Source organism: Harpegnathos saltator, unplaced genomic scaffold, assembly GCF_003227715.2.
Source record: "Harpegnathos saltator strain DR-91 unplaced genomic scaffold, Hsal_v8.6 scaffold176, whole genome shotgun sequence".
Classification (NCBI taxonomy): Eukaryota; Metazoa; Arthropoda; class Insecta; order Hymenoptera; family Formicidae; genus Harpegnathos; species Harpegnathos saltator.
This window is the reverse complement of record NW_020229957.1, coordinates 1,409,466-1,434,440: the sequence shown is the minus strand read 5'-3', so window position 1 is coordinate 1,434,440 and position 24,975 is coordinate 1,409,466. Positions and strand designations below refer to the sequence as shown.

The 24,975-nt window shown below is 36.7% G+C and overlaps 1 protein-coding gene across 11 annotated transcripts in view; it reads right to left on the bottom strand.

The window, feature by feature from the left end:
- Positions 1–24,975, bottom strand: part of Lmpt (four and a half LIM domains protein limpet) — a 527,685-nt gene that overhangs the window by 13,542 nt on the left and 489,168 nt on the right. The window contains exon 1 of one of the 11 annotated variants that reach the window (XM_019843751.2): positions 6,620–7,246. The exons of the other annotated variants lie outside the window; for them this stretch is intronic. Coding sequence (XP_019699310.1) covers positions 6,620–6,824 — 205 coding nt within the window. The 5' untranslated portion in view covers positions 6,825–7,246. Of the gene's footprint in view, positions 1–6,619; positions 7,247–24,975 lie in introns of those variants that run through there. 11 annotated transcript variants of the gene reach the window in all.

Here is a 24,975-nt window from a genome sequence, read left to right as displayed (position 1 = left end):
CTGACCTCGGATTCCGATTCAGCGGATCAAAATACATAAGAATATACTTGTCCGGTTTTAGGAACCGATCACTTTTTTTTTCTAGGGCTGTGTAATCAATCGTAATTAATACAAAGCCAATGAACTTTGAATTACTCCGGCAAATCCTCCGATCTTCTCAGTATAATGTGAAAGGATTAATATATTAAAAAACTGTGTTCTTGCTATGCGTTTGAAGAAACAGTAAATGAATAATTTCCCCGGAGGGTAAACAATTTCCTTGGAGATTCAGAAGATGATTTCAAAGGAAATGAAATTTCAGAACCAATCGGTTTTACATGGAAGTTGTAGGTCAAATGGAATCGGGGAAGGGGTTAATCCAAAAGAGTCATTCAGGATACTAAATCTCATACATTGAAAGAGATCGGGATCGACAGTAAGAGAGAGGAAGAGAGAGAGAGAGAACACATCTGACTCTCTCATTTAAACGAGACGCGAATTTCTCATCACTCGCGGAAGAGATTGCGTCTATAATAATGCGTAATCTGCCGTGTGACTGATGATATCATTCGTATTAATATATCGCGCTGTGTGAGTGAGAGAAGAAAAGAGAGAGGGATGAATACACCTTTTTATCCGAACAGAATGACATTTTCGATTCGACGCAATTTCGATGATGTTCAATTTGTCGCACACACAACTGCATTGATCGCCAATCTCGCCGACCTTTTCTGTTCCTCCTTGCGCGATTTCGATTCGTCCGTCATGATCTCTCGTTCTCTCTCACTCTATCTCTCACTCTCTTTCTTTTTCCTTCCTGCCATATTCTCCCTCTTCTTTTTTTGCAACTTCGGCGGTAAGACCTGTAGTATACAACCCGTAGCACATCGTGCATACGGCCGTTCCGCTCGACATTCCGTCGAGTAAAAAAATTTCGACGCTGCAATCAAAAGGAGTTGCGCAATGTTTTTGTTTTTCTTCCGTCACGAACACCTCAAACACGTCGACGTTGTCGACGTGCTTTCTTCATAACACCGAAGCGAATTCCGACGTATATTCCAACAATGATTTATGTCAGCCACCGTGTACGATCGCCGACAAGGAACGACCGTGTGCATTATACGTGTGTCACGCTCGCGAAAATCGATACGTCGAGGCGCAATCGCGAGTCATCGTACGTACAAGCCATTGCTAAGGAATTGGACTTCATAGGAGCTGAACCTCTGCTCCCATCTTAACCGGTTCCTAACCAGTAATGTAACATGATTGCTGGATAAATCAATTAGCTGATAAGGAAACAAAATAAATTGGTTACGAGGTTTAAATTAGTTATCTCCGACAGAGTCAGTCATGTTCGTTCTTGTTTTCCGAAATTTTTGCGAAAAAGAAACCTCAATTTTGATTTGCTACCTGATTTTTAAACCCCAATGGCGGGTATATTTTTTATTACGTATGTTGGAATAGATCTACTCTGCTATATACAGGGTGTATAAGAAGTATCCGGACGGCGAAATATCTCGAAAACTAAGCATTTTAGAAAAAAATGTTTCAGACAAAAATTATTTGGTTTGAAGGACATAAGACAGCGATATCATTTTGTTTACAGATGACGCCACTTTCGAGATATTCACTTTCGAGATGATCATTACTTTTCTTAAATGGAAATAAAAATTTCTTATTATATCATCTTTTTCTCAGTTAATTTGAACTTTGAAACATTTTTTTTATTTGCCTAATATCTTTTGAGATATTTAAGGAAAACTTGATAACTTTTTTTAACATTTAGTTTACGACATCTAATTATTTGTTGGAAGAAAAAAGAGTACTAGACTTTTTTACTCTATTTAGTCTCAAGAATTGTTATAATAATGCCCTAACTTTTGTTAACTTATTGGCCTTTGGAAACTTCAAAATCGTCAAATTAACAAAATGCAGAACGCTATTGTAACAAAATGTTCTTGAAACCAAATAAACTAAAAAATTCTGGTACCACTTTTTCTTCCGATAAACAGTTAGCGAGATACTATAAGTTAAATATTAGGTGTATGAATTAATTCGGTCTATTTTTTCTCCCAAAAAAAGACTTTAGTATGAAAGAACATGAAAAAGTACACTAATCAAAGTATTTGCCATCGCTTGCTATTATTTTTTCCATCTGTCTGGCAGTTGTTGCATTCCGTGACGGGAAAACAACTCGTCCTTCGAAGAGATCCATTCATTGAGCCATTTCTCTATTTCTTCATAATTGTTGAAGTGCTGGTCCGAAAGCCCGTGTGCCATCGATCTGAACAAGTGATAATCGGATGGAACAATGTCTGGTGAATATGGCGGGTGAGGTAAAACGTCCTAGCCAAGTGCTTCCAAGGTGGCCTTCACAATCTTTCCAACATGTGGCTGACCGTTATCGTGCTGGAAGATCACTTTGTCGTGTCTCTTTGCATATTCCGGCCGCTTATTGTTCAATGCGTTGTTTAAACGGATCAATTGTTGTTGGTAAAGTTCGGCAGTGATGGTTTGGCTCTGTTTTAATAGTTCATGATACACCACACCCTTCTGGTCCCACCATATATAGAGCATTACTTTCTTGCCGTGAATATTCCGCTTTGGTATCGATGTGGATGGTTTTCGTGGATCGCTAATGGATTTCCTCCGTTTGGGATTATCGAAATATATCCACTTTTCGTCTCCAGTCACAATACGATATAAAAAATCTTTTCTTTTTTGCCTTGTAAGCAAGATTTCAGACATGGCTTTTCGCCTCGATGTCTCTTTCTTTCAGTTCTTTCATATGGCACCCATCTTCCTTCTTAAATCTCCTTCGTAAATCTTTCCCATGGCTGCTAAACGCACAGAAATTGTTGATCGATCAACATTCGACAATTGCGCGAGTTCATGTTGCGATTGACACGGATCTTCATCGATTAGCATCTGCAATTCCTCGTTCTCGAACTTCTTCGGCTGACCTGGACGAGGTTTGTCATCGACACTGAAATGATGACTTTTGAAACGTCGAAACCATTCTCTGTACGATTTATCGGTGGGAGCACTTTCACCATAAGTTTCTACGAGCATTCGATGAGCTTTAGCGGCTGTTTTCTTCAAATGAAAACAGAAAATGAGAACTTCCCGGAAATGATGGTTTTTTGGTTCGAATTTCGACATTTTCGAATCAGATAAACACGATGTTATTGTTACGAAGCCAAACGTTTATCAACTGAATATTATTGCCAAAACTAAAACTAAAAACTAAAATTCAAAACTAAACTAAAAAATCAAAACTAAAAGATAAAGCCTTTTGCAGATATTAGAGGTTAGAAAATTACATAGTACAGCAATTGACCGCCAGATGGACCGAATTAATTCACATACCTAATATTAAAAAAGTTACCAAGGTTTCCTCAAATATCTTAAAAAATATTAGGCAAATAAAAAAATGTTTCAAACAAAAATTGTTCAAATTAATTGGTAGAAAATGATGATATAATAACAAATTGGAATTTTTGCTCAAAAAAAATAATGATGAGTAAATATCTCGAAAGTGGCGCTATTTGTTAACAAAATGATATAATTGTTTTATGTACTCTTTGAAATCATACAATTTTTGTCTGAAACATTTTTCTCTACAATACTTAGTTTTCGAGATATTTCGCTGTCCCGGTACTTTTTATACACCCAGTATATATGACGTGCAATGGCTAGATGATGACCAAATTGCAAAAATGATTCTACACTTTGGTGAGTAATCAGCCAATAACGAGCTAGAAAATTCAATATAGCCTGCGTTAGTTAGCTCTTGATTCAGACCAACCAGTTACATCTTTATTTGACAACTTAAGCTTCTCTCTCTTTTTTCATAAAATCGTTCAGCTCGAAAATGCCAGCTGGGATCGGTTGCTATTTGCCTGCTTTTCTGTTTTAATTAAGCGCATATCGGAGATATATTAATCATACGAATTTCCTACGGGTTTCGTCGGATGCCTTTCGTGGGACACGAACCTGCTCTTCGGTTTTAATCCCACCGACAAACACAAGAAAGATAGATCTCAGCGCGATTTAACATCTGTGAAGCTGTCTTTTGACAAATAAGCTTCGTCCCGTCGGAAATCGAGCGCCTCGCTTGTACAATGAGGCCTCAATGAAATGTGCACGCACGGCTCAGTATTTTTAACCCGCAGTATACACGTGCTGATTGCCTCGACGGCGTTTACGATGTCGTGTGAGTCACGTTTGTAATAAAATCAATCATAGATACGCGCACGAGAGAGAGAGAGAGAGGGGGGAGCGGGAGCGCTCGTGCAAAGTGGCGCGTTTGTGTACAATGCACGCGTGTGTACGTATGCGTGCGCGCGTGCGTTTGCACGGCTACGTACGTTTCTTTGCATCTACATGCGTATATATGTGTGTGCGTGTGTGTGTGTGTGTGTATGTGTGTGGTGTATCTGTCCAAGGTTTCCCTGCGCTTCCTCCTGTTTGAGGAGGCTCCGAGGCGGCGATTCGGTCGCTGAGACGTTTCTCAGGATTAACTCGGACTTATTTATCAGACTCATCTCCGTCTCTGCCGCGAAATCGCGGGCTATTTTTATCGCTGACGCGCCCGCCATCGATGGCGATACTATTGTGTGAGTGGTTGATTTGAATAATCATATTTGCCGGTTACATATCTCCGCGGCCGCGCGATCAAGCGAAGCGTGGAGAAGCGCGCGTCGCGACCGCGAGACGCAGCTGTGGTTTTCCCGATCTCTCTCTCTCTCTCTCTCTCTCTCTCTCTCTCTCTCTCTCTCCCTCTCCCCCTCTCTCACTCTCTCTCTTTTCCTCGTTTTCTCTGTGTCTCTTTTAGTCCCCTCCTCTGTTCTCCTCCTCTGGCTGCCGATCGCGGGGCAAATATTTGCCGGGCTCGCGACGCGCGCGTTAAACGCGAACGCGTGCGCGAACGCAACGGAGAAGGAACGCGTAATCTGCCGCGACGAGTATTATCACCGGCGTTGATAACGAGGACGGCCGATAATTGCAGAACAAACGCATTAGCGGCGAGCAAACTAAATCCGGCAGGGCCGGAGAAAGTCGAGCGGCTGGGCGCCGCCGCCGCCGGCGCGTCGCGCCGCTGCGCCGCGCCGCGCCGGCACGCATCGATTCACCGGCGACGGCTCGCACGTTCGGGAATTGAGGTTTCATCAGGTGGCAATTAGCGAGTTAGCCGAGCGCACGGTACGTACGATCGAACCGCCGCGCGCGCGCTCCTGTTCCTCGATAAGGTCATGAGACTTGCCGGCTTGTCTGGCTCTGTTTCTTCCTCTCCTCCTCTCCCCGCTCCTCCTCCCTCCCGTTTTCTTTCTTTGTCTATCTATTTATCTATCTCTCTCTTTCTTCGTTGTTCCTCGTTCCCTCCTTCGCAGTTTCCCGCGCGCTGTCGCTTCTCCGATTCGCCTTTTCCATCACTTCTCGCGGCCTCCAAAGAACTTGGAGCGTCAAGTTTTAGCTTCGGGAACGTCAAGTTCTCTCTCTCCCTCTCTTTCTCTCTCTCGCTATCTTCCTCTCTTTCTAATGAAAGCAGTCAGCCTGAGCTAACTGGGATCGGCTGTTGTTTCGTTTTAGTCGGTTGTATGTCGGAGATATTAATTTTATGAGTCGAGTTCTTTGAGGACTCTTCAGAAGAGTCTTCGGGGTGAGCTTCTTCGTCGATGTTAATTTGATCGATATGTGCGAAGAAGACAGATCTCACGTGTGATTCGACACCCGGACGGTTTCTACTCCGAGAGGCAATATACAACGCGGTGTGAAAACATAACGAAAGGATCAAGGACCCTCACTCGTGGTTCCACCCCGCGTTCTGCTTGTTTCATAACACGTGCAAATGCGAGACGGGTTTTTTGATAAATTCCAAATTTTGAGCCACGCACATACACACACACACACATAGACATACTACGACTCGTATGGCGAGAGTGTTATTCGTGAAATATTTAACCTGTGTTTTAAATTGGAACGAAAGATTTATCATGTTTGTATTTAATTTTGACTCGTAGAAAGATCTCATTAGGCGTCTGAAAGAAATGCCTCAATTTGTTGGTTTTACTCATAAAGTCATTAATATTTCAAAACAGGACAAAAAAGATTCGAAATACAATCTTTCTATATTGTTCATTTGACGCTAAGTTGATGTGCAAAGGATTAATTTAATATATATAAATGATATGGAAAGATCTAGTTTTATATCTGTCAGATAAAATCGAAGAAAAAATCATCTCGTTTTGAGATATTAATGACATTTACGGATTTATATGAATTAGTTAATCAGTTGATGGGAAGGATCAATTTAATAACGTAAATGTAAAACGTTTCTTAGTCAAAATACACGCACTGACGCGCATTTTAACTTAGAAGGATCCCCAAGTGAGAGTCTGAACATCCTGCATTCGCGAAACGTCCTGCATTCTTCTTCTTCTTTCTCTCTCCCTGTCTGTCCAATTCATATCGCTCCGGGATTTAATTTCACTCATAGAATTTTCATTTGGAACAGAGAAGAGGAGAAAGAAAAATAAGCACAAGTCAATATCTCCATTAATGCCTGCTAAAGATCGCCTGCTCGAAACGCGATGAATCAAATTGAACGCGCGCGGCACGTTCCCGTCGCGATTGTCACCTGGATCCGCTTTCTTCGGGTCGCCGAGCAGGCAGTCCTTGCCGAGGCAGCATCTGAATTTCGGATCGCCCTCCATGGGAAACATGCTAAAAATCGCGACGTCCTCGTCCTTCTCCTTCGCTCGCCTGATCCTATCCTCGCCCACCGTTTTCGTCTGCAGGTGCAGCTTGCTCGACAGCCGCTCGCTCAACGCGTCGGTGGTCATTTTTTTCCTTTTCGCGATTCCTAATCCCTTTTTTCTCTCTCTCTCTCTGTCTCTCGGAACGTTTACACGGAACGCGCCACGCGTGCGTGCGTGCGTCCACCAGATGTGCCGCGAGAGGTTTCCGCGCCGGACGCGAACTCTCGGACGCTGGAACTCGGAGCGCGCCTCTTTCCTTCACTCGATGTTCGGCGAGTGACGCGATCGAGACTGACGGCGCGCGATCATGATCAACAATTTCGAATTGGAGTTGGAAGCGTCTCTTACGCAGCCCGATCGCAAGCGCGTTTGACCGGTCGAATCACGGATGCGAGGCGAAGCGATTGTTCATGCGAGCGTTCACCCGAGCCGAACTGCCATCGTTTTGATTGTCACTTTCAGGACCTCTTTATTTCAGCGAGCGAGCGAACGGACGGGCGGACGGACGGACGAACGGACGCACGAAGATGCGAGGTGAGTCGCGCGAGAGAAGGAAGAGGTGAACGGAGTCGCCGGTGCCGAATAATCGAACGTGGAGAATCGAGCGTGCGATTGGGCCGAGGTCTTGCGAGCCACTGAAGGCGGACCGCTCTTCGGTTGCTGGAGTCACCGTTGCGAGCAGGCGCAACGTGTGTTGCCGTATGATAACTCGCTATAGGCCGACAGTCGCGAGACAGGCATTCCCGCCATCCCTGGCTCACGCGTTCGCGAATTATATCTGGACGGCGCGGGGGCGCGTCCGGACCTCGCGGCCGCGGAGTCTCGGTGCCGTTCGCCGCGCCGAGGACGCGTCGAGCTCGAGTATGCTGAACATTTTCCACCCACCCTCGGAAAAGGCTCCGTCGATGTTTCATCAAGCGACAAGGGTCAAGGTCTTTAAGAAAGCCGATATGTGCATCTTGTAGGGTAACAAAAATATCAAGCGAAATTGATATTTGGTTTCTTATAACCATTCTAACAAATATTTTTTACTGGCTGTAATAAAGTGGCCAGTGATAATAAGTAATTTTATTATTCGTACGAGTAAATGATAACAAATAATTTTATTACTCGCACGAGTAAGTGGTAATAAATAATTTTATTATTCATACGAATAATATTACGTATAGTACGAGTTATAAGTAACATTACTCATATTTTATTACTCAACAACAAGTAATTTTATTATTTGTACGAGTAATCAAATTACTTATTATCACTGGCCAGTTTATTATAGCCGGTAGTAAATTTTTGTTGAGGATTTAATAGGAACTGGTAAATCAGTTAAAAGTTATAAGTAATATTACTCACATTTTTTATAAGTAACATTACCCAAATATTATTACTCAATAAGCAATTTTATCATACGAATAAGCGATAATAAATAATTTTATTACTCGTATGAGTAAGTGATAATGAGTAATTTTATTACTCGTACGAGTAATATTACGTATAGTATCAGTTATAAGTAACATTACTCATATTTTATTACTCAATAACTCATATTTTATTACTCGATATTTTATCACTCAACAAGAATTTTTATTATTTGTACGAGTAATCAAATTACTTATTATCACTGGCCAATTTATTACAGCCAGTAATAAATTTCTGTTAGGGTAGGATTAGATAGTAACTGGTGAATCAGTTAAAAGTTATAAGTAATATTACTTATATTTTTATAAGTAACATTATTCACATTTTATTACTCAATAAGTAATTTTATTACTCGTACGAGTAAATGATAATAAGTGATTTTATTATTCGTACGAGTAATAAAATTACTTATTATCACTGGCCAATTTATTATAGCCAGTAATAAATTTTTGTTCGGGTAGGGTTAGATAGTAACTGATGAATCGGTTAAAAGTTCAGTTAAAAAGTTAAAAAGTTGATAACTTTTAGCTTAACTCAATTAATCTTAAACGCGTTGGCTTTGCACTATCGTTAACTTGTTAACTTTCTTCAAGTCACAAGTTAAGATAATTTATTAATATTAAAGTCGTGTGAAAATGGCCCACAATAGTTATCAAGGAATTAATTATACGGTATTAGTGAACGTATATGCGGCATAACATAATGCGGCGTGATAATCTCTGCTAACAAAATCTCATTCAAAATGACTCTAATCTGTGGATGATCTCCTGGTAAAGGCGAATGGTTCATGATGGTGGACATTGGAGTTAATATCGTGCACTACTTGTTGTTAATAGGTCATCAACAATTTCAAGTCACTTTGGATAAGACCTTCTACTACTATGAGATCTCTACAGAGTTCGTCCTCCAGCTTCTCGCTTACGCATTCGCTAATATCATTTAATTAATACCTTGATAACTATTCTATAATTCGTAAAATGGTGCAGGATTTTCTTGTTCGGTTCGATTCACCTTACCTGCACGAAAGTATTTTACCTTTCACTGTTTTTAATTGTTCTTAATTGAGCGTTTTATTTTTAAACACTTTCATTTCTCTATTACTAGAGCTATCGTACTTTTTAAATAATGTATCTTATTAAAAAAGGAAAAATACATTATCTCTTTTATAAAGCGCTACCTTTTTATTATTTCGCCTAAATTTAATGTACAATTTAATTGAGTCAAGAAACATGTAAGATAATTAACTTTTAACTTTAATAAATTAATTTAATTTTTTAATTTAATTCTTAGTCGAGTTGGTTATTTAAGTAATTTTTAATGTAAATTTAGTTAACTTATGAATCATTAATTTTAAAATTAATCTAGTTTAAAAAAATATTAATATACCCCACCCTGCTTGTAACAAAAATCAAGAGATTTGTGTTTATTATTACGCGTTTCAATCTTTTTTCGGAATGTAATAGGATAAAGAGATATATAATTGGAGTATACCAAGAAATATATATATATAATTACATGTAAGATTTGGAATAGAACTGAAATGTCTGGACAATAATAAGAATAAGTGGTCAATATTAATATTAGTGGCAACTTCATACCAATTTCAATGACTTTGACGTATATTGGTTCGCCAATTTTCTTTCACTAATAAATTGCAATTTTACGTGATTGTTTAAAAAATAGATAACATTTTTACTTATTTTGACCTGTTCTATCCGCATATGAGTTTTCTCATGTGTTATAACGAGCATTGTTTCTCCTACATGAAAAATATGACAATTAAGATATAGGGACAATTATCACATTTGTTATATTTGCGCAACTTTGTTCCCAACTACAAACATTTACCTGTGTATAAATAAACATAAATAAATAAATAAATAAATGAATATAAAGTTAATATATTTTTTTATTTTTTCTTTTATCTAAAGAATATATAATAGCTTAAAATATAAAACCATTATGAAATATTGCATACATAATTTTTTTTACTCGGTACATAAAAAGTGTGACGCACAAGAGCAGACTTAGTTTCCTTTATCCAAGATACCCGGATATTTGCAATTGACATCATTAGTAGTTTGCGCAATAATTGCGGATCAGAAGATTATACCATCTTATCGATAATCTTTCTCTTCCCTCGTTTCTTTCTTCACTTTTTATACAGCGGAGCTTATCGGGACGAAAGGATCGAGTATCTCCAACATGTTTCACTGCTGACTAATACCATATTGTGTGCATTTTGTTCTCAATTAGGATGTTCCTATCGCAGTCACGTTGCACTCAAGGATTCCGCGTATTGCGAGCTTCGACTATCGATCGGATTGCGAATGCGAATTACCTCATTTTATTTCGTTTCATTTCTATTTTCTTTACGTTAATGAGTCTCTTTGCGAGGTGAGACATCTGTAAGTAATTTAATGCAAGCACGACAATGCACGTTGGTCGATTAATCAATTCAAACTTTTAATGATTTTAGAAATGCATGGTCGGTTTTATCTACAGAAATTTCGCTATATTAATGTTCATATTACAAAAAATAATAAGTACATAGTAACACTCCAGATGAATATGTTCGTTACCATGGATTATTTTTTTGACGCTATCATCTTATACTTTTTATGTAATAATTTTGTAAAATAGACTTGGTTCGTCTATATGGAAAGAAACATCTATATAAAAAGACAAATTATCGTCATCACGCTTATACAACGCTGGTCTCTCTCGTGAAAGATCAGTGTGTCGTACATGTTGACCCTGGTAAGGAACGTGTTAAGTTATGCAGCACGTTTCTTAGGTACTGTCCAATATTTCAGGAGTTGATTTTTATGATCATTTTGTGAAGAAAAGTTCATAAGAACATATGGTTTTCGGCACCTCGTCTCAGGAATGCAGTGTAAAAAATTCTATAAAATTATCATTTTTTAGTAACCACTGAATGAAAATTTTTCTCTTTCAAACTCGAGCCAGTGAATAGTTAAAATATTATTTCATTACGTGACTTGTAAGGTCTAGTAGTTAATTCTTTCCGATTTTCAACAATTTTCAATTTTTATTTAAAAATCAATAGAACAAGATTAATCAATGAAATATTCTCCATTGTTATGACCTTACGTCATTTATTGGATAGTTCCCGTCATGATAAAAACTTGGTGGCTTTGAATCTATTAGGTTATCGATGAAATTTCGACGAAATTTCATTATCGATAACATTTCGCACGTCGTCAACTATTGAAAAATTTTTATCAGATAGTGCGTGTTGCACTGATAGAAACAATTGAAAATCTGATGGAACCAAATGTCGCGTGTGGGAAAATTTCCTAGCCCAAGTATAAGATGGTTTCCTTTGTGGCTTCTGCTATACGCGGTTTAACATTGTCGTGCAACGGGATGATTTTATGGCTGCCTTATCCAGTAAATGGCTTTTTTTCTCAATTGCATCGCTCAAACGTATCAATTGTTCTTGATAAATCTTTGCTTTAAAGGTTTTAGCTCATAGTACAGCATACTCTTCTAGTCCTATCATATATAGAGAAGAATATTTTTTTTCCGAAACGTTTGGGTTTTGCTGTTGACGTTGACCAGGATCTATTGATGATTTTTTTGCGTTTAGGACTTTCATACATAATCCATTTTTCGTCACCAGTTACGATATTGTGCAAAAAATCTTTTTTTGTACAGCGAACGAGGTAATGCCTGTGATCAGTTAATGGTTTTTGTTGTCAATGTTGAGTACTCGTGTGGTATCACTTCCCTCCTTTTTGTATCTTTCCAATATGATAATAGTTTTCCAGCTTATTCCCAGCTTTTCTGCAAGTTTTTGTTGTGCTTATGCCGTATTTTCATTTAGTAGATTTTGCAACTCCTCGTCTTCAAATTTTTTTGGCTAACCGGGGCGTGGTTGGTCGTGAAGATAAAAATCACCACTTTGGAAACATTCAAACCAATTTCGGCACATGCGATTGGTCACAGTATTTTCATCATAAATCATTTTGGTTGTTTCAGAAGCATTTTTGTTTAAATGAAATCCGAAGTACATCGCGTATCGAATATGCTCTTTCTTGATAGCCATCGTGAACACTATTGATTATTTGAGGTTATGTGCATCAAAAGCCATGTCATTCCGAAAAGTTAAATGTCAACATTTTAAAACCGCAAAAGAGCGGGAGAATATTTCAATTTTAAATTTTGCTCTGAGCTATGTAAATTTCATCGGAAAGAATTAACTACTAGATCCAATATAATCACCGCTTTGTAAGAAGTCAGTGACGTAGAAACGGGGCTTAAATGATACATGATTTTCCCGAACATGTCCGCCAATGGACAGAATCAAACTTTTTTGAGGACTCTTATTAATTACTTACAGAAAGGTATTCTTGGCAGATCCCGATAAAACCGGTTTAGCAGACACTCATTTCAATATTTTAAACTCCGTTGTGTATATTACCCGGTGTAGTTTATAGAAAACTATGTCACATTCAAAGTCTATTATTGAGATACAAGGTGAGGAAAAAGTCCAAGTCGAAAAATATCTTGAAAACCAAGCATTTTAGAAAAATATGTTTCGGACAAAAGTTGTATGATTTCAAGGGAGATATAAAACAACTATATCATTTTATTTACAAATGGCACCACTTTCGAGATATTTACTGATCATTATTTTTCTTAAATGGAAATCAATTTTTTATTACACCGTCTCTTTCTACCAATTAATTTGAATAACTTTTGTCTTGAAACATTTTTCTATTTACCTAATATTTTTTGAGATATATAAGGAAAACTTGACAACTTTTTCAATATTTAACTTACGATGTCTCGCTATTTGTCGGAAGAAAAAGTGGTACTAGATTTTTTCGCTCTATTTGGTCTCAAGAATATATTGTTACAATAGTGCCCTGACTTTTGTTAATTTGATGATTTTGAAATTTTCAAAGTCAGTAAGTTAATGAAAGTCAGGGCGCTATTGTAACAACATATTCTTAAGATTAAATAGAGCAAAAAAGTCTAGTACCACTTTTTTTTTCGACAAATAGTGAGATATCGTAAGTTAAATATTAAAACAGTTATCAAGTTTTCTTTACATATCTCAAAAAATATTAGGTAAATAAAAAAATGTTCCCGACAAAAGTTGTTCAAATTAATTAGTAGAAAAGGATGGTATAATAAAAAATTGGAGTTTCCATTTAAGAAAAGTAATGATCAGTGAATATCTCGGAAGAGCTATTTGTGAACAAAACGATATAGTTATTTCATGTCTCCTTTGAAACTATACAACTTTTGTCGAAAACATTTTTTTCTAAAATGCTTAGTTTTCGAGATATTTTAACGGTGCGGAACTTTTTCCTCACTCTGTATACGTAAAATCTGCACTGAGATGTAAAACTCGGCAATAACGACGTTACTGAAAAATGCCGGATAACAATATTTCTCAACATGCCGTATGACAAACGACAAAATGGCTCACGACATTGGAATGGTCATCTGTCAATACGCTCGAGCGGTCTGATTTGAATTTTCCATACAGGATGCGACATAAGTTCCAACGACCAAAATCTTTTCGGAGATCTGTTATTGATTATCTACAATTATGCTCGTGCAATTAGTGTGACGCAATTCTATACCCAGAACTGAATGAGGCTACGTATTTTATCTTATTTTCTCTTTATCTCGGGGGATATTGCGTTTAATTCAAAGCAGATTTTTTCACGGTAAGGGTATCAAGGTTCAATTCGAATGAGTCACTTTTATGAACTTTATATCATATATGATGTCTTTAGGTACGCGAATACGCGAAATTATGAGGTAAATCTGTTCAGATGATTACTCACAACTGAATTTTTTATACACGGATGTACATTTTGACGTACAAAAATTAATTTCTAGGATTTTTTACTAATTGTTGGTTTGATTCATTACTTTTAGCAAATTTTTGTCCAGTTAGCATTCGCATGTTGGTATTAAAAGAAGAGTTGTAAATAATTGGCCATCCATGTATACGTTTTGATAGCTGACATTTCAAAAGGCATATTTTATAGTGTAAATAATAGTATTTAGAAGTAAAAAAGTTCGATGTTTGGGTGCTGCGCCATTTGACAGGACGAAATTGCATATCCATCTGCGATTCACTTTATAGATTCAATAAAACCAAGCTGTTTTTGAAATAAATAGTGACAGGAGGTGAGAAGTGGATTCTTTACAATAACGTTAAACGAAAACTATCATAGAGTAAGTAAAGTATGAACTTGCAATATTTGCTTCTAAGCTTGGCTTGCACCAAAAAAATTATTCTTTTTATCTGGTGGGACTGGAAGAGAATTGTGTGTGAGTGTCTGTGTGTATTATGAGCTGCTACCCAATAGGTAAACCATCAATTCGGGCAAGTAGTACACCAAACTGGACATGCTGAAGGCAAACATTGATAGAAAGAATTACGAATTAGCCAATCGGTGTCTTCTACTACGATAATGCAAGACGCGTCATTGCAGACCCGACAAAAATTGTTGGAGTTTGGGATGTTTTGCTTTATCCGTCATATTCATTCAACATTGCCCGCTTCGATTATCATGTTCGCTCATTATAAAATAAAGATGTCTTAAAGATATAACTGTTTCTTAAGATGTGAAGGATTACTTGGAACGTTTCCTCACCGGGAAAGCACAAGAGTTTTAGGAGAAGAGAATTATAAAATTACATGGCAAAGGATGGTCGAACAAACTGGCGCATATGTTGTCGATAAACATTGTTTAACAAGAATAAAAAATGCATTTCGATCTTGTTAAAAAATCCGCACGAATTTATGGATCAACTCAACACATTCAATATGGAGGATTAAGGCCTTTATTATAATGAGGTTATTAATTATATTTAATTAAGAAATTCCATGGATTTTACGCGACGCATTTTTATACGGAAAATTGTACAGAATCTTTAGATTATTTTTATCTTCTTATTTAATGGATTTTAAATTGAAGCTGACTCTGTCGCGATGGGAATATCGCGGGACTCGCGACACATTCTTAAGTTTTATGCGCGTTTTATACTAAATGTGATGAGAGAATGGCTAGAGAGAAGAAACACGGATGTAGAAGCCGTGTGAAATCGCATGGTCCAGTGGTTAACGGATTTAAATTTTCCGTACAAGGCGTGGTTCATTTCAACGTGAGAAAGGCTGCATCTAAGATTTCTTATCGATATATAATTATACTCTCAATACAAAACATGCGCCAACGCGTATGTTTCCATATACAGAGCTGCGCAGAATTGCAGGTTTAATTCTATCGTTTTTTATGCAACGGTTTTGGCGTTCAATTCAAAATCGATCGTTGCACGACATAAATCGAGATTCGCGAAAAACGAGTGTCGGAGAAGCAACAATATATAAGCTGTTGGAAAGCTTATATACTTGAATGATTAAAACGTGTCATTTTTTCTATGCAAGATGTAATACATTTTAAACCATTAATGCCGGCTGGGACAGAAATTGATTTCAATGTTATGAATTTTTATGAAAATGCTCGAAAATTTTAATCCAAAGTACATTACTAGAGATTTTCGAGGTCGCTCTTTCCGAATCCGCTGCGAGAATCATAAAAGAATGAACGTTTGTATTGATTTGTAACGGTCTTTTTCCAAAAAATGCGATTTTTTCTCGTCAATTTTTTTTTAAATCATGGATTTCATCTTGATAAAAATGTTGAATATTACTGAAAAGTACTCCAATCATGTCCTCGAGACTTGTACTTAAAATATATGTGGTTCTGAAATTTTTGCAATTTAGTAATTTCAATATAGCGACCATATGCATGTATCACTATAGATATCGCCGTATCCTTGGGAACTCGGTCGAATAACTCGTTATGAGTATTTTTATGAAAAATTATCTAAAATAAAAGTTGTCCTGTTGATCGAGTTCTTTCATGTGGTAAGCCCAAAATTTAGGTCCGAAGTACTTTTTGGGCCTAACGGGATCCAACGTTGATTTTTTGGTGCAAAACTTATATTTTTTAATACAGATTTGAAAAGTACAGAAAATTTTACGTCCACATATATATTTTTGAAATTACAAGTCTCGAGGACACGATTGGAGTACTTTTCAGTAATATTCAACATTTTTATCAAGATGAAATCCATGATTTGAAAAAAAATTGACGAGAAAAAATCACATTTTTTGGAAAAAGACCGTCACAAATCAATACAAACGCTCATTTTTTTATAATTCTCGAAGCGGATTCGGAAAGAGCGACCTCGAAAACCTCTAGTAATATATTTTAGATTAAGATTTTCGAGCATTTTCATAAAAATTCATAACATTGAAATCAACGCGAAATTTCTGTCCCAGTCGGCATTAATGGGTTAACGTAAAAAGAGCCTTTGTATAAGATTTATTTCCGATTATATATAATTATATTTGTTTAACGCGCTACATTTTTCACGTACGAAATTACGTAGAGAATTTCTGAATTTAATTTTATTCTTTTTCAGTTTTACGTTTAACTTGACCTTTGAATGACGAAAATATAGAAATAAAAAAAAAAAAAAAAAATAAAATTTCACAAGATTCATGAGTTTTAAGCGATATAAAAGTTGTAGGAAGAATCATATTCAAGTGGTCGACAGATTTCAATTTTTAGTGTAAAATGAATTTGTTTTGATGTGAAAAAAGACTACAAGATTGTTTTATCGGACATGTGTATTTATTTAACGTGACTCGTTTCTAGAGGGTGTCCCATTTTAAATGAACCAGGCAAAAATGTCGAAAAATGAATGAAATCAAAGATACTAAGAAACGTTTCAGTTCAAAGGAGACATAAAACAATCGAAATGATTCGAAATGATTTAAAATCATCAAATTAACAAAAGTCAGGGCGCTATTGCAATATATTCTTGGGACCAAATTAAGTGAAAAAGCCTAGTATCACTTTTTCTTCAGACAAATAGTTGGCGAAATGTCGTAAGTAAAATGTCGAAAAAGTTACCAAGTTTTTCTTAAATATCTAAAAAAGTATTAGGCAAATAAAAAAATATTTCAGACAAAAGTTGTTGGAATTAATTGGTAGAAAAGATATAATAAAGATATAATAAAGATATAATAAAGATATAATAAAAAATTAGAGTTTCTATTTAAGAAAAGTAGTGATCAGCGAATATATATATATATATATATATAACACACACATATATATATATAAAGTTATATATATATAAAAGGTGTCCCAAAATTCACGCAAGAAGTAATTTTGATAGAAAACACAGGTTTATAATTAAAAATTGTAAATTTTTTATTGATTCATAAAGTATATAGTATAGGGTTATGTATGGAATAGCATATCGGGTAAACAGCCACAGCGAAGAGAATTCGTTGAATGGATTATGAAACAACAACAAGTGGATGCTGATTTTTCGAACAAAATCATCTTCAGCGATTAGGCTCATTTTCATCTTGATGACTTGGTTAATCAACAAAATTGTCGCATTTGGGGTTTAGAAAATCCACGAGTGATTGTTGAGAAACAAATGCATCCACAACGTGTCACTGTTTGGTGCGGATTTTGGGCTGGAGGCATCATCGGACCATTCTTCTTCGAAAATGCGGCTGGTCAGGCAATAACAGTTAATGGTGCTCGCTATCGCGACATGATAATCCAGTTTTTTGTGCCTAAATTGCAAGATATGGATGTGGTTTCAACAAGACGGTGCCACATGCCATACAGCCCGAGAAACAATTCAATTACTGCATGAGTCATTTCCTGGTTGTGTAATTTCCCGTTTTGGTGATCAGATCATGCGATTTAACGCCGTTGGACTTTTTTCTTTGGGGTTTTTTGAAGTCTAAGGTTTATGCCAACAAGCCCACGACTACCCACGCCTTGAAGGAAGAAATTGAGCGCTGTATCAACGAAATTCAGCCACATTTATGCAAAACGGTCATGGAAAATTTCAACAAAAGAGTGTATATGTGCCAGCAAAGCCGTGGAGGCCACTTACCCGATATACTATTCCATACATAACCCTATATTGTATACTTTATGAATCAAGAAAAAATTTACAATTTTTAATTATAAACTTGTGTTTTCTATCAAAATTACTTCTTGCGTGAATTTTGGGACACCCTTTATATATATATCTTGAAAGTGGTTCAATGAATTTGTAAACAAAATGATATAGTTTGATATCCCCTTTAAAACTATACAACTTTTATCTAAAACGTTTCTTAGTATCTTTTATATTTTTCGAGATTTTTGCCTGGTTCATAAAATAGGGCATCCTGTATATCGCGCAAAATTTTCAGCTAACTTTTTTCTTTTATTTAGCAGAGAATTTTCACGAACCACTTTGAAGTTTGATAGCGAATGAATATATTGAAAAAGAAAAATAATTGCGGAAGAGCAATATAGAAACTATCAAAATGGTCATATTCAAATGGCTCATAGATTCCAGTTTTTCGTATAAAATAAGATTCTTGACGTGAGGAAACTCTACAACTTCTTTTTATCGAATATCGTGCAATTATGTTTATTCAATACCATCCGCGTTTTCGTATCGCGCAAAATATTTCGAGTTTGAAGTTAACCTTTTTATGTCGACAAGTTTAGCGTCTAATTCGACCTTTCCGTGACGAGAATATATTCGAGGAGATATTCACGAAACATTCTTGAGTTTAATGCCGGGTGAAAATAATATAGGAACGGCGGCCGTGCAAATGATATAGCGATATGCAAGCGGGAGAGATCGCGACGCGCAGGTAGATCGCATGTTCAATGCGGCGAGTCATGAATCCGATCCGAATTTATCAGAGATTTCAGGCTTTGATATGTAGCTCGAAATGTCAGCTCCGTATACGGGCACGAGTTGGCACCGAGTCGTCATTCGCGCCGACGATGTCTCGATCGCGCCCCGCGTCAGCTAATTCTTTTCGTCTGTCAGAGGCGAAATTGGGATTAGTCTCGCGACTCCCACACCGTCTGACCTTTCTCGACGTGTCACGCGAGTTGCTCCTAACGAGCGGCTGCGTCGCGAGATCATGACGCGAGGTGGATCTCTCGGCGAACAAGTTCGACTGCTGTTGACTTTTCGCGTATCAGGAGAGGGGATTATCGCCCATGATCTTCGTAAGATCTTTCAAAATTTAATCATTTACGGTTCTCGAGTTATGGCGTCGTAATATCGATAATTTTGACGAAACGCTTTACTAAATTTTTTTTCTTGCCTTTTTTACAGTGATATCGACTTGGATCGATTTGGAAACTTCAAAATCAAATCAGCAAAAGTCATCAAATTAACAAAAGTCAGGGCGCGTTGTGACAATATATTCTGGAGACCAAATAGAGTAAAAAAGTCTAGTATCACTTCTTCTTCCGACAAATAGTTATCGAGATATCATAAGTTAAATATTGAAAAAGTTATCAAGTTTTCCTTAAATATCTCAAGAAATATTGGGCAAATAAAAAAATGTTTCAAACAAAAATTGTTCAAATTAATTGGCAGAAAAAGATGATATAATAAAAAATTAGGGTTTCCATTTAAGGAAAGTAATGATCTGTAATGATGAAGTGAATATCTCAAAAGTGGCACCATGTGTAGATAGAGTGATACATTTTTTTTATGTCCCATTTGAAACCATATAACTTTTTTGTCTGAAACGTTTCTTAGTATCTTTCATATTTTTCGACATTTTTGCCTGGCTCATTTAAAATAAGACACCTTGTATATTGGTTTGTGCATTAGGAACAACATAGAAAAATCTCAGAGGTCTAAAACAAGCTATTAATTAATACAATACTAAATTATTGATACTCCGAAGTTAGATAATTTTGCTTTTTATTTTATTTGACGAAGTGGTAACATTTTTATACTCTGACTTAATAACATATCTTTATAATATTAATTCTCTTCCACTCTGATTTAATAATATATGTCTAATAATAATATATGTTTATGGTATTATTTCTTTCGAGATGGACTATATATTTCGCACATCACAAAGCGTATTTTCTTTCCCAAAATACAACGATAAATTGGATGTCAAATTAAACAAGCTGGCGAGATCCATCTTCTACGAATTTGTTGGTAAAATTTCAACAGGGAAATTCGAGAAAGATTAACGTACGAGTACAAGAAATAGCTGATGAAATCGAGTGGAACGAAACCTTGGCACGCGACGTCTGCTTCGACTCGACGCGAAGGGTTAAGGCGCAGCCTCTGGTATAATCGCCTGGCATTAACCTAATGACGTTACTTTGCAGCTCGCGAGATAAGCGTTGCCCATCGACCACGCTTATCGATCCGTTCCGCCCAACTATCTGCCCATTAATCATCGTGTGTAACGAGAAAACGCTGGGAAAAGCGCCGGCCTCGGGATCGATCCGGGGAGGAAGTCGTCTCGGGCAATCAGAGAAGCTCTCGGAAGAACACACGGGAAAAAGAGACGGAGGCAGTAAGGGAGAGAGAAAGGTAAAGGCGATTTAATTGAGACGCTCGCGCGCGCGCAAACCGATTTAACGGCTATCGGTTGGCGAATTAGACGTAGGAGTGACGCGCTCTCTCAGTCTCAAAACCACTCGCAATAATTGGCCCGTGTCTGGAGGCGGGTCCTTGACTCAGTTACCTTAATAAGAGGAGAGAGAGAGAGAGAGAGAGAGAGAGAGAGAGAGAGAGAGAGAGAGAGAGAGAGAGAGAGAGAGAGAGAGAGAGAGAGAGAGAGAGAGCGGGAAGGACGAAAGAGGGAAGGCAGAAACGCCGAATGCAGGATCTATCGCCTCTCTCCTTCTCCCTCGTTAACTCGCTCGCTCGCATTCGTACCTGACACCATGAATCACTGTCGCGGGACGACGCGCCGTTGATCGATCGGGGGAAACAGGTGTAAATTCGCGTTCGTAGGTGGAGGAGCTCGTTAGGAGATTCGTTCGACCTTTCACCGCCCGGCGATATTTCTATTCTCCGCGGCGGTTCTCTCACCGGCGGCGGCACAGCCGCATTTTCGGAAGCGCGTCCTCAATCTCGCCGGAACCCGACAACGGCCTCGGGGTGAATTCTTCGCGAGACTTTACGAGGCAGTAAACCACGACGAAGACTACCGGCGCGAAGTCGTAAACTCCGCGGCCATTTACGTAGTCCCTGGAATACACGTGTTCCAGCAGTATACTTTCCGAGGCTCGAAGCGCGAAGGGAGAAGGTAGCGAAAAGCACTCGTTAACGCGGCACGAGCGGGTACGAGAGTGGAAGAGACGGGGGATGACTGTTTTCGGATATTATTAGGAGGTTGAATTAATTCTGGCCCCTAGCAATAGATGACTTCAATAAGTTAATGGTTAGAACGAATGTTGAAATCTGGCAATACTGAAAGATTTAACATTTCTCTATAACACAGGGTTTCCTAACCTCTTTTGTATTTCGTATCCCTAAAAATTGATTAATGAACTTTTGCACCCTCTAAGGAAAAAAAATCATTCGTATGTTTTATGGTAAAAATTAGTTGTTAGGATTTTAAGGTAAGAAGTTAATTTATAATAATTTATTATTAGATAGTATTGTTTAATAGAAATTAACTATCATTTTAACATTATAAAATTATTATCCATGGTATCAAGTTTCGCATAGTGGTACGTAATGAATATATACGTACAGATATGTAAAAAATATATAATTTTAATAACATTTCTTTTAATTTAATTTAATGGTAAAAATCCCGGATTATTCTAGAATTCATCTTAACCATTATTAATTACAATCACTTTTCCTCGCATCCCCAAGAATGTTTTTTCGCACCCCCGGTTGGGAACCCCTGCTCTATAACATATGACAGTTTGCGCACTATTGTTACTATGATAGTTTTATTGTTTATACATGTGTAAAATGGATCGTACAAAATTGTATTTTTGACATTCGTTATTTTTTTATTTAATTTGAAAAAATCGGCAACTGAAGTTCATGAAATGCTTGTTACAATTTATGGTGATCAAACTTCTATTCCAACTGTAAATTTTTGTTTCAACGATTCAAAAGTGGTGATTTCAATTTGAGTGACAAAGGACGTACTGATCAACTAAAAAGATTCGAAGATGCTGAATTGCAAGCATTATTGAATGAAAACACCGCACAAACGGAAAAACAATTGGCTGAACAATTCAACGTCGATAAATCAACAATTTCTAAACGCCTACACGTCGCGAGAAAAATTCAAAAGGAAAGCAAATGGGTTCCACATGCATTGAGGGAAAGTGCTACTGCAAATCGTTTGAATATCACCATGTCTTTGCTTATCAGATAGAAAAAAAGAGTTTTTTATGGCGGATTATAACTGGAGATGAAAAGTGGATGTATTTTGGTAATCCAAAGCGAAAAAATCATGGGTTGATCCAGGACAACCATCAACATCGACATCAAAACGGAATATTCACGGTTATAAAGCAATGCTCTGTATTTTGTTCTGTATTTTGTGGGATATCGAAAGTGTGGTGTATTATGAGTTTCTAAAATCACATGAAACAGTTGCAGGAGAGCGATACCAGCAATAATTGAGCAAATTGAATGATGAATTAATGCAAAAAGGCCAGCGATAGCCAGTAATAGACGCAAAGTGATTCTTTTGCACGATGATGCTCGTCCACACATGCTGTTTCAATCGTTAAACAAACATTGTTAGAGTTCGAATGGGAAATCCTTTTGCACCCAGCGTACTCTTCAGACCTAGCACCATCTATTTACGTACCATCTATTTCGATCGATGCAACACGCTTTAGCAGATACACACTTCAATAATTATGAGGATGTGCAGAAACGAGTGTCTAATTGGATTGCTTTGAAAGACAGATTTTTCTATCGCGGAATCGCTATGTTGCCAAAAAATGGGCAAAAAAGTTACAGCTAACGATGCAAAATATTTTGATTGATGTAAATTTAACCATTTCTTTAAAACAAAGATAAAAAAATTGACAAGATAAAACCAGAATTAATTCAATCTTTTAATAGCTTGTATATTCGATATTTCGTTAGTTCGCATATTTCGATATATTGTCAATCTTCCCCGTTTCCTGGTGAATCGTCGATTAATCGAATTGCGAATGCGAATTGTATCGTTTTATCGAATTACCAATCGTCGAGGCGTTAAAAATGTATCGCTTTTTTCATGGGTGAGTTAATTCTTTTGTCAATGTAGAATACAAAATGTCAATAGAAGGAAAGAAATCGGTCGATATAAAAAATTGGCCGATGGAGAAAGAAGATCAAACAAACGACTAAAAACATTACACATAAGAAGAGAAGAGAGAAACAATAATACAAACAGAAGACAAACCATGTGATTGAGTAAAATAAATTAAAATAAATAAAGATTAAATCAACATGATTAAATCTCGATGTCTGACAAATTAATTTTGTTTTTTATTTTATTTATAAGGGCGAATCCCTTTTTGCGACACGGAAGATGTAAGTAAATTAATGCAATTATCGATGTAATTATCGTAGGAAGTAACGATTCAAAGTAAAATATCGTAATACAATACATTATCGACTGACTCAAAAGATCAGGCTGCTGTCAGTAAGCTTAAAAAATGACAATCGGTTTTATTTTTAAATCTCGTGGTATTAATTCCCGTACAATGAGAGTTGTAAAACTTTAAATCAGGATATGTCATCGCACGTGGTTCGCAAAAAAATGTGCGGTAAGCCTAATGAGACATAACTCGCACGGTTGACAATTCGTTAATGAAGATGACTAATAAGAACACTTTCGAAGGTGACGCGTAGCGAACGAAAATGGTTTGTGACATTGAAATGATCATTTGCCGATGTGCTTGAGAGGTTAATAGATATAAGATTTCCGTACAAAGTGTGACACGTGGAAAAGAAGATTCCCGATTACACGTGATTATATGATTATATGTAATTATGTTCGCTTCACACGATGTGTTTCTGTATCTCCAAAACGGAATCTCCAAAAGCCTTCTGACTTTAATTTCATTCTGTTTTTATCTCATCGATATATCTTTTCGATGAAAATATCGAGATTTTATAGTCGCTCTTGAGTTTTATAGCGAAGGGAAAATAGTACACGTAAACGATACAATCATTGGCAGAGCATATAGAAAATCTTGAGAAATGAAATACCTCTAGCATAGGGTTTCCCAACCCTTTTTGTATTTCACATCCCTAAAAATTTATTAATAAACTTTTTGCACCTCCCGCAAAAAAAATTATTCGTATGTTTTATAATAAAAATTAGTTGTTTTATATCTAACCAACAATATATTTATTTCATTCCAAGTTCTTTTATTTAAATAAAAACAACTATAACGAGCAACTATATATATAAACAGTGTCACATTCATATATAGTGTTGCCCTTCGCAAAAATTCTAGAGCAGGGGTTTTAAGGTAAGAAGTTAATTTATAATAATTTATTATTACATAGTATTATTTTATAGAAATTAACTATCATTTTAACATTATAAAATTATTATCCATGGTATCAAGCTTCGCATAGTGATACGTAATGAATATGTACGTACGGATACGTAAAAAATATATAATATAATTTTAATAACATTTTTTTTAATTTGATGGTAAAAATTTGATGGTCGGATTATTCCAGAATTCATCTTAATCATTGTTAATTACAATCGCTTTTCCTCGCACTTCCAAGAATGTTTTTTCGCACTCCCGATTAGGAACCCCTGTTCTAGAATATTAGCGAAGGGCAACACTATATATGAAAGTGACACTGTTTATATATATAGTTACTAGTTATAATTTTTTTATTTAAATAAAAGAACTTAGAATTAAATAAATATATTGTTGGTCGGATATAAAAAAGCCAATTATAG